Here is an 11,195-nt window from a genome sequence, read left to right as displayed (position 1 = left end):
TTAGGATTTTCAAAATTAATATTTATAATAGGAGTATTTTAGTTATTTTTATAATAAGAGTATAGTAGTCATTTTTTTATAAAAAAATTAATTTATATCAGTTCAAAGTTTGATTCACCTGTTGTTTTTCGGTCAATCGATTTGTTTGGTCTAATTTTGATAAAGATAACAGTTTATTTGATGTTGAATTTTAATTATTAAAAAAAATCTTTAAAAAAAAGACGTTTTAAACGTTTTTATCTGAGTGGCTCCCTAATGTAAAAAATGGTTATTTTTTTTTTATTTTTTGATATAGTATTATGTAATTAGAATACACGTATAAATCTATTTTATAGTGACACCGTACATTATTAAAATTAAAACAACACTTAAAAATATTACTAGAATTGTATAACTACTATAATCATTATTATAACCATAAACAGTATAACATGCAACTATAATTTACTCATATATTATATTATACGGAATTTGCATACATGTTGAAAGAGAACACATGTAAACATAAATAATTATATTACCATTTTATAAGTGTTAAGTATATATTGACCACTTAAATGTGTTCTATTATATAGTGTTTGTTTTGAGGTAGTAAGATAGAGACTGAAAAATTAAAATTTAATATCATGTTTATTGGTTTAGAGACTGATATTAAAATTTTTGTGTCTATTTTTAAAAATTTAATATTTTAGTATCTTCAAAAAGTGAAGACACAGAAAATTAAAATTTTTAAAGATAGAGACTGAAATTTTAATAACATTTTATACCTAAAATATCTTTATTTCAATTAATTAATTCTAATTTTACCTTTTATGCAAATTAAATTAGAGTTTCATTCTTATTTCAATTTCTGGATAGAATACTGAGATTTATTTCAATTTCTATTTTTTAATCTTTCTTTCAGTCTCAGTCTTTTTGTCTCTGTGTCTCTACCAAATACTACTTTATAAACTCTCCTTTTACTATGGAATTATGGTTCTCGAGTAGGGCGATACGGTGAAGTGAAAGGAGACATATAAAAAGTGTGTTTCAAAGCGATCTCTTAACAGAAGTTGATAGTAGTGCATTGTCAAAGTGAAAATCTTTGACTTTGCAATATGAGAAAAACCTACCTCCTCCGAGTAAAATAGTAGTGCATCAGATGACCACTCAAACAAATTTTGACCCTATTTCTCTTTAGAAATAGAGTTTTCTGACTTTGTTGAAAATTAAATATATAATAAATAATGTATAAATTTCAATTAAAAACTAACAGCAGCACACCAACGAAAAAATTATCCACTCTAACGTAAATTCTATAAACTAAACTAATCCCAGCACACATATAAATTTTACCACACACATTAAATTCCTATTGGTTATTTTCCTTAAACTACAAATAGAGGTAACTAAGTTCACTGAACATATAAATTACCCTAAATATAAAGATAATCTTTTTCTATCTTAATCAGAAAATAAAGTAATACCATTAAAAATGATAACAAAAAAAAATTGGTCTATCATAAAGAATATTTTCTTAACGGTAATCTTTCCCATGAAAAAAGTTTCTACTTACTTTAATTTACATGCAGGCAACTATAATTTTAATGTATCTTTATTCTGCGGAAATTAAACAAAATTTACAAAGGAGTTAACATGTATTATTAATGTTTTTATTAGTTTTTCTTCTTAAAATTTAATATTAAAATATAAGTTTAATAAATAATTTTTATAATAAATTTAATATAAAATTTTATAAAACTGTAAAAAAAGGTCAAATCCGTTGAATTAATGCGTTTATTCGCTTAAACGGATAGGTTTTGGCTCTAAATCAGACCCGTTTAAAAATTAGGATAAACGAACTAAGTTCGATTAACCCGAAAAAGTAACAAGTAAAATAAATTAACCTACGAAATAAACATACAGCCTGTTTATTTTTCTTATATTTTTTAAAAAATTATAATTTTTTTCAATATTTCTCTTTATCCAATTTGAAAATTCGATCCACTAAACTAACAAAAGCATTATAAAATTAAAGTAACATTTTTTTATTCAAATTTTCTTTAGCCTTAAGTTGGATTTTTTATCAATTTTTTTTAAAAAATAAAAATAAAAGATAAACAGATTAACCCATATAATTAGTCGGACTGGACATAAACAATCCTGGACTCCTGGTTTAAAATTTTCGGCCACAAAAAAAAAAAAAAAACTCGTGAATTGATCAACTTGACAACTCTAAATTCTGATAACATAACAAATTATTCTGACCTAAAGACACATAAATATCATTATTATATAGCATTCCATTGATTTTAATGAAAACAATTGCTCCTATAATAAATAAGAATATAAAAAACTATTAGAATTTGTCTGATTTTATATTTATTAATTATTACAGCAATTAATAAATATTAAATAAGATAAATTTTAATTATTTTTTTTTACTAATTCATGTCTATTAAATTAATTTTATTAGTATATAATTTTTGAAGGAAAAATTTAGGGGCCAGCAACTAATTTTGTTAAATTCTGACCAATATGTAACCAGCAAAGAAAAGTGAGCTATTGGATGAAATCTTACACCAATCTCACACCATTAAAACTATTTTAATGGCTATTTGATGGTTACAAATTACAAAAATTACTGGTCCTAGCATTTCTCATTTTTTTAATAGTTAAAAACAATTATTTAGTCCGTATCATTACGTGTATCTCATTCTCATGTTTGCATGTCTGTTGCCTTTCTGCACCCCTTCTAAATAGGCATTTAACTCCATCGTACCTCAGTAGTGGAACTCATTAGTTAAAAAAAAACATAAAAAAAAATAGTTGAATTTGGTTTAAAAAGATAATTTTTTGACCTATTATTTCTCTGAAAGTAAAACCCATTTTTATTGTGATCGTATGTCAACAGATTAATGATATTCAAATAATGCATTAAATATGTATTTATGCAAGCAAGGTCAATCTGTCTAGCCTAGAATTCAAGAGTATATCCAATCAATGATGACACTCCAATAATTTGTTGAATAAGGAAGTTTATAAACGTATGCACAGGGTTGGACTAAGAAGTAGAAAGCACGTCTAAACAAAATGTTCTAACCAAAAGAAAAACGGAAAATGAAAGACATGACATAAGTCATACGTATTGTTTTTGTCTGCAGAATTATCTACCTTGATAATTTTTTGTGGCTAAAAATTTCTCTCCACTACTAGGAGATATTTAATTTTGAATTTGTCAAAATACGACATTTGAACAACATATTCTCGTTAGGAGATCACTTCGATAAAAACATTAAAAATGTGTCATAATATTATTAGATATATTTATTAAATCGGTTAATAATTTATTTTTTAATTTAAATCAGAACAAAATCGGGCAACAATAATAAACCTAATTTTTTGCATTATAATTATTAGAGCCGATTTGATCATCCGATCGATTTACACAATCTAAACCGAATTATGTTTAAATTTTTTGATAAAAAGATAAATATATCCCTTATTTTTATTTAAAAAAAAACAAAAAAAAATCATGATTTAGTGGGTTATGTAAATTGGTCGGTTTGACTAGATTTGATAACAATTTGGTTTATTGTTATTATTATAAAAAAATCAATTTTATTCTAGTTTGTTAAAAAATTTAAAAATAACCTATTCATTAATACGTTCAATAATAATACGATATATACGTGTCTTTATAAAAAAAAATGTTTTACGCGTTTTTATGGGAACATTTTCCTTCCCCTCAAGACTTGCCAATCAACAAATTTTACCATGCTAGCTCTGTTTACCTCTATGAAAAAAAGTGAAACTAAGATACTGGAAAATGTTTTTTAATAGAAAAAGTATGGGGAGCCAATGGAATAGTACAATGCGTATAATAGAGATTTAGGGAGTATTAGAAATATAACCATTAGTGTTATCTTTTTTCATCAGTGTAAATTTTTGAGATGAGTGGTATTATGACATAGTATTAGAACTTTAAATTCGAAAGGTCAAGAGTTCTATCTTTGTTGAACTCCAAAATTAGCTTAAGTTTTTTGGATGAGTCGTTTTATGACATGAGATATTTATTATACCTAGTATCCGAATAGTTATTCTGAATATTATGAGTAATGTTCATTTTTGTAATTCATATAGTCGTACACATTATACAAATAATTAACTCCCTAGCAGGACTCTTTTTAATATCCACAATCTTATTTTATCATATTCACTTTATTATCGTTAGATGTTAACTTGATTTATAGTTAAATATTTAATGGATTATTAAGGTTTTTTTCACCCTTAAATCTTATTATTAGAGAACTTCCCTTCATTTTAAAAGATTATTTAAAAATAGAAGTAATAGCAGTAGATAAAAAATGTAATAAATAAATGAATCTTAGTAATACTTAAATTTACTCAAAAAACGATCTTAAACAAGTAAATATATGTATAATTAATACTTTATTGATTACTATTACAATTAAACTAAGAGTGTTACAGAATTATAAAAAAAAAAAACTAATATTATCTCAATATGAGAAATAAATTAAATATTCATTCTAAAACATCATATATTTTTTTAGACTTTTTATTATTGCATCTTTCCTTCTTTAACTTGTTTCCTACTTTCCTTCCTTGTTATTTTTATTTCTGTTATTTTTTTTTTTCGAGATGCAATGCACATATGAATCAAAATACCAACCATTCTGAGTTAACTATTTCTTAAGTAACATAATTAGATAGAGCTTTTAAGAATAATTTTTTTAGTAGCCTACGTTATCCTATAATCCGACAAGTCACGGAATTCTATTTAAGAGTTTGTTACTGACTAGTTACTAGACCAATCCAAATTAGTTTAAAGACAAATTTTTAATTAAGTTGTAATAACAAACACAAGTTTTACGGCACAATGTATGTTATTATGGGCAGCAATATTCCAAGATCAACTCTCATGACATCCCTATTCGATCGCATCCACAATTGCAAACAGTGACGGTTGGTCACAGAGAAAGAAATATGTGGCAATTGAAGAAACAAGTCATGAATTCCGTCCGCATCCACAATTTGAAGCACTAAACATAACATAAGGCAATTCAACAAACAAGCTAAGTCACGAGTTCCGGGATTCTTCTACCGTGAAAAGTAGGGGGTTGACTCTGAAAAAACTGGCTATGGCAATTTCATAAATTTTGAAAGAATTTGATATGTCACTATAACTCTTTATTCTTACATATATTATTATTATTATTATATTATATTGTTTTAGAAATTAAATACAATTAAATTTGATTATATATTCTAATATTCATTAAGAGAAACTCTTCCTGCCAAGATTTTTTTTAAATAAATAAAATAAATATTAAAATTACTGAAATATATCATTTTTAAAATTTTTATCGTTTTCCGTTTTTAACCTTATCTCGTTTACATTATAAAGGAGATAAGATTAAAAATAAAAAACAGTAAAAATTTCAAAAATTAACTATTTCAGCAATTTTAATATTTATTTTATTTATTTAAAATAAATCCTTGCTGCGATGCTAACAATTTTTAGTTATCATTTTGCCAATATAAACACTAAATTATTTTTAATAAATAAATTTTACTGATTCATATATACAAATTTTGAAAAACATATTAATTCATGTGTATTATCTTTCATCAGATTCTATCTTACACATGGTAACAATTATTTTATGAAGGAAATTGATGTATTATTTTACTATTTTAAAAATTTTTTAAAGTATATATTTTAAAATTTGGTCAATATATCTCGGTAGATATCATGTGTATTATATCTGTGCGTTTTCTCAAGAAATCAAATTTTTTTAATCATCATTTAACCAATAAAATAGTAATGATAAAATGTTAAGGATGTGAATTATTATTGTACATAGAAAAAAGAATTTTATTAAATGAAATTAAAGAGAAATATTACCTAGCGGGATTGTTTTTCTTATATCTATATTCATATAATCTGAATCTGTCAAACAGCTTCAGTGCCATGGATCAACGAATTCACATTCAAATATACTTCACTTAATCAAACACTCGGCTATAAAAGGAATAACTTCGATCAATGATATACACAATCTTCACCCTACATGAAAATCAGTCATACAAGGTTCAAACACTTACCGCCAAAACAAAATAATGATGTCATTTCAAAAGCTTCTATTTTCTTTGTTCATAAACTTATGCATGATGAGGTTGATTACCAATATCGATGCATCCACTACTACAAGCCAATGCCTAAGTCATCAACAATTCATGTTGCTAAACATGAAGCACAACCTCATATACAACCCTTCCAAATCAACAAAACTTGTTCATTGGAATCAAAGTGGTGTTGTTGATTGCTGCCAATGGAATGGAGTATCATGCAATAATGGTCATGTCATTGGCCTTGACTTGAGCCAAGAATCTATTTCTGGAGGTCTATACAATTCTTCAAGTCTCTTCAACTTTGAACATTTGCATAGCTTGAATTTGGCTTTCAACAACTTTGGCTCTTTCATACCATCAGATATTGTAAAGCTGAAGAATTTGAGGCATTTGAACTTATCTAATGCTGGATTTTGCGGCCAAATTCCAAAGGGTATCTTCCAAATTCAAACTCTGAAGACGCTTGATGTATCAAACAATGAAGAACTTGAGGGATCCTTACCAGAATTCCCACAACATGGACAACTTGACACGTTGATTATCAGCAACACAAATTTTTTTGGACAGTTAGTAAGTTCTATTTCCAATTTGAAGCAGTTGTCAACTTTAGATCTTTCTAACTGTCAATTCAATGGGACACTTCCTGATTCTTTATCTGAACTCACCAATTTGGTCCATCTAGACTTGTCATACAATAGATTCAGTGGTCCTCTTCCATCTTTCAATAAGTCCAAGAATCTCCAATATTTGTCTCTTCTTCAAAATGAACTGGCTGGATCAATTCTTTCTACTCAATGGGAAGAACTTTTGAACCTCTGCATAATCAATTTAGGAGATAACTTCTTTAGTGGTAAGATTCCCAAAAGTCTCTTTACAATTCCATCACTAAAAGAAGTTACTCTATCTGATAATGGTTTTGAGGGTCTCTTGGATGAATTCCAAAATGCAACAGCTTCCACATTAGAGTTGGTTGATTTGAGTATCAACAAATTAGAAGGGCCTGTTCCTTTGTCTTTATTTGGTCTTAAAAGACTTAGCCTCCTCAATCTTTCATCAAATAAATTCAATGGAACTATACATCTAGATACAATTCACAAAAAATTGCCATATCTACGTGTATTAGGCCTTTCAAATAATAAATTGTCAGTTGAAATAACTGATGATGATCCTAGTCTTTCATTCTTCCCTAACCTGACAAATGTATTGTTGGCTTCTTGCAATTTAAAGAAATTCCCAAGTTTCTTGAAGAATCAACCCAAGTTATTTGATTTAGACCTATCCAACAACTTGATTCAAGGACCAATACCTAATTGGATTTGGAAATTTGATTCCATGGTTTCCCTAAATCTTTCCAACAATCTTCTCACAGATTTGGAAGGTCCTTTGGAAAATCCCAATTCAAGTCTTTTGATGATTGATCTTCACTCCAACCAAATTCGCGGGTCAATTCCATATTTCACAAAATACGTGGTACATTTGGACTTCTCAAACAATGAATTCAGCTTTATCCCACCTAACATTGAAAAGTACCTTCCCTTCATGTTTTACCTCTCCTTAACAAACAACAGCTTTCATGGAAAAATCCCTGAATCCTTTTGTAACTGTTCTTCTATCAGAATGCTTGATCTTTCACATAATAACTTTGATGGTCCCATTCCCAAGTGTTTGATAGCAAGAAATAATACTCTTAGATTACTGAATCTTGCTGGAAACAAACTCACAGGTCATATATATGACACAATATTCTCAAGTACATGTAATTTAAGGTATCTTGATCTTAATGCAAATCTACTTAGAGGTACCATACCGAATTCACTAGCCAATTGCCAAAAGTTAGAGGTACTAAACTTGGGAAACAATAGTTTGAGTGATGAATTTCCTTGCTTCTTGGGCAACATTACCACCCTGCAAGTTCTAGTTTTGAGGTCGAACAAACTGCATGGACCTATTGATTGCAGCCACAACACAAGTCATTGGAAGATGCTTCGTGTTGTTGATCTAGCCTCGAATAAATTCGTCGGCACACTACCTGGAAAACTCTTGCAAAGTTGGACAGCTATGATGGATGATGGAAATTACACTAAGGAGAATGGAATCTACTTGTATTTTAACATGTATGATTTTGGTCATTATATTCGTTACAAGGATATGTTAGCACTGATCAACATTGCTATTGTCAAAAGATTGGCCAAGATCTTTGCAAATGACCCTCCTTATATATTTGATGACATGTTGAATTATGCTATCAAAGGCAATCAATTGCCATATGGTGGAACCTACCTGGATTCAGTTACAGTTGTCAACAAAGGGATGCAAATGAAGTTGGTCAAAATTTTCTCAATCTTCACTTCCTTGGATTTCTCATCCAACCAATTTGAAGGTCCAATACCAGAAGAGCTTATGAGTTTGAAAGCTCTGAATGTACTCAACATGTCACACAATGCTTTCTCTGGCCACATTCCATCATCCTTAGGAAATTTAACTGCGCTTGAGTCTTTAGACCTATCAAATAACACTTTGTCTGGAGAGATTCCAACAGAGATTTCAAGTTTAACTTTCCTTGCAGTGTTGAATCTCTCCTTCAATCATTTGGAGGGAAAAATTCCAACAGGAACACAAATTCAATCTTTTGATATATATTCCTTTGAAGGCAATGAAGGTTTATGTGGACCTCCTCTAACTAATAATTGTGGTGATGATGGAGTTCAAGGGTTGCCACCAGCACCATCAGCATCTTCTGAAACACAAAACTCAATTGATTGGAATTTCTTAAGTGCTGAATTGGGATTCACTTTTGGGATTGGTGTTATCATTCTTCCCCTTATCTTCTGGAAGAAATGGAGATTGTGGTATTGGAAGCATGTGGATGATTTGCTTTGGAGGATCATTCCTCAGCTTGATTTTGTATATGAACAACATGGGCAACACAAGTACAGAACTCTAAGGTGGATATCTGCATGATTTCATGAATGGTAATGAGCATATAAATTTTCATGCAGTCTTTTTCATATCTAGTATTTTAAGATTTTGAAGTATATATTTATAGCTACTGAATAAAGAAATCCTTATCTAAATTTGTTAATGAATAGTAACAATCAAAATTCAAAATATTGCAGGGATCGTTTTGAGTTGTTTGGGTTCCGCTAGATGAAGGTTGAAAGATGAAGAGAAAAAGCTAAGAATCAGAGTAGAATAACAGGAGAATTTAGAATATACCACTCTTTTGCTTTTCTCATTAATAATTTTACTTTTTGGCTGGTGTCCTATTATACATTGTTGTTTATCAGTTAATGCAGAGTATAATTTATGAGAATATGAAAGTAAGTTGCAAGAAATAAATTGTATGTAGAAATAAATTGTTTTGCTGCGTGTAAATTTTTAATTATTAGTTTTTAACTGTGCGACGAGATATGGGATAAATTATTAAATGTTTAGTTATACGTATTTGTTTTATAGAAAATTAGCATAATATAATATGTATTGTTCTTACATTAAAGTTCAATTTGGATAAATAATTTAATTAATTTTTTTTAAAAAATAATTTATAAATAAATTATTTTATATTTAAATTTTTAGTTCTAAAGTGTTTATTTTAAAAAAAATATAATAAAATTTTTTTTATTATAAGAGAAGTCATTTTTTTTAACTTTTCTATAAACTTCTAAATAGCTTCTTAAAAAGCTGCAATTTGATTTTAAAAATTACATAAGACATTAATACAACTACTTTTTATAAATCAAAAGCTTAAAAAAAATTACTCTTAAAACTTCTCAAACGGACCCTAAAAATATTGGCTTTTATTGACGTCTTTACTGACGACTAAGGAGTCGATAATCTATTTTAGCCATCAATAAAAGTTCATGAGTAAAAGTTTGAAAATTTTCAACAAATATTATCGATGAGTAGTTATAATAATAATAATAATAATAATAATAATAATAATAATAATAATAATGCTAGTGAAATTGATAATAAAAGTATTGTCAAAAAAAGAAAAAACGCAGAGAAAGAGACATGCATTTTATAAATGAAGTTAAGACGTAATTAATATATTTTTTTTGAAACGAAAGAAGTTCAACACACAAGTGGAGCAAAAAATTTAAAAAAAATAAAAAAAAAGCAACACCACCTAGTAAATCTCATACCAATAGCTATTTCAATGTCATTTCCGGCATTGTCATTAACAACAAAAGGAATCGTCGCACCCCCACTCCTTGTAGTGAATTAGAGATATGTTGAAGATTTTTTCAGCACCTTTTCCTATGTTCTGAAACAACCTCCTGTTTCTTTCCAACGAGACGTTCCAAACAACCGCGAAGTAACTTATGAACCACTTGTTACACTCCTCTTTCCTACTCATAACACTTGTCCAGTTTTGAAAATGTTCCTTCAAATACCTGGACATGACCATTGTCTACCAAAATCAGATAACCAAGCACACCACACATGCCAAGTAAATTCACAGTCAAGAAACAAGTGGTGAACATATTCAACATCCTTGTTACATAATACACACAAATTATCACCCTGATTAACAATTTCTAGCTGACATAACCTTTTCTTTGTATTCAACCTGCCTATCAAGACAAACTAGGCAAACAGCTTTACTCTTGAAGGAACTATTTGATTTAAGAAATTTGTCGTGTCGGTATAGAATTTCCTCAAATGAAAATGAATTCTCGTTGTAAAGTATAGTTCTACACCAACAAACAATTCCCACATCAAAAATATTGGTTGTCACAAGTACAATCCCCAATGAAAAGTAACCGGAGTATTTGGACTCCGGGTCGTCTCCCTAGGAACCAATGGAGTGCATGCGTATTGTCTATAGAGGGGAAAAAGGGGGGGGGTTTGGTTGATGATCGACAAGGAATCTAATTGTGCAAGGAAAGTATATCTAGCAAACAATTAAAAGAAGCAATTAAAGAAGAGAGACATTCATGGCATTGAATTGAGATCTCAGACTTTCTATCCTAGTCATGCATGATTAATTTATCTTGTTTAGTTAATTCACACATCGGGAGAATGTCAAACAAGACCAATTAATCGAGTCACTATTA

At 28.6% G+C, this 11,195-nt stretch overlaps 1 protein-coding gene across 1 annotated transcript; it reads left to right on the top strand.

Moving 5' to 3' along the window:
- The first annotated feature begins 5,910 nt into the window (after positions 1–5,910).
- On the top strand, positions 5,911–9,491 carry LOC112740515 (receptor-like protein 49). Its single transcript, XM_025789188.3, has 2 exons — positions 5,911–9,107; positions 9,252–9,491. The coding sequence occupies exon 1, from the start codon at positions 6,124–6,126 to the stop codon at positions 9,094–9,096; it is 2,973 nt and encodes a 990-aa protein (XP_025644973.3). The 5' UTR covers positions 5,911–6,123; the 3' UTR covers positions 9,097–9,107; positions 9,252–9,491.
- Positions 9,492–11,195: the final 1,704 nt, after the last annotated feature.

Source organism: Arachis hypogaea, chromosome 14, assembly GCF_003086295.3.
Source record: "Arachis hypogaea cultivar Tifrunner chromosome 14, arahy.Tifrunner.gnm2.J5K5, whole genome shotgun sequence".
In the NCBI taxonomy this organism is placed as follows: domain Eukaryota; kingdom Viridiplantae; phylum Streptophyta; class Magnoliopsida; order Fabales; family Fabaceae; genus Arachis; species Arachis hypogaea.
Note: the sequence above shows the minus strand (reverse complement) of the source record. Positions and strands in the feature narration are given on the sequence as shown.

Coding starts and splice junctions, on each gene's coding strand:
- LOC112740515 (XM_025789188.3), top strand. CDS start 6,124: ATGATGTCATTTCAAAAGCTTCTATTTTCTTTGTTCATAAACTTATGC.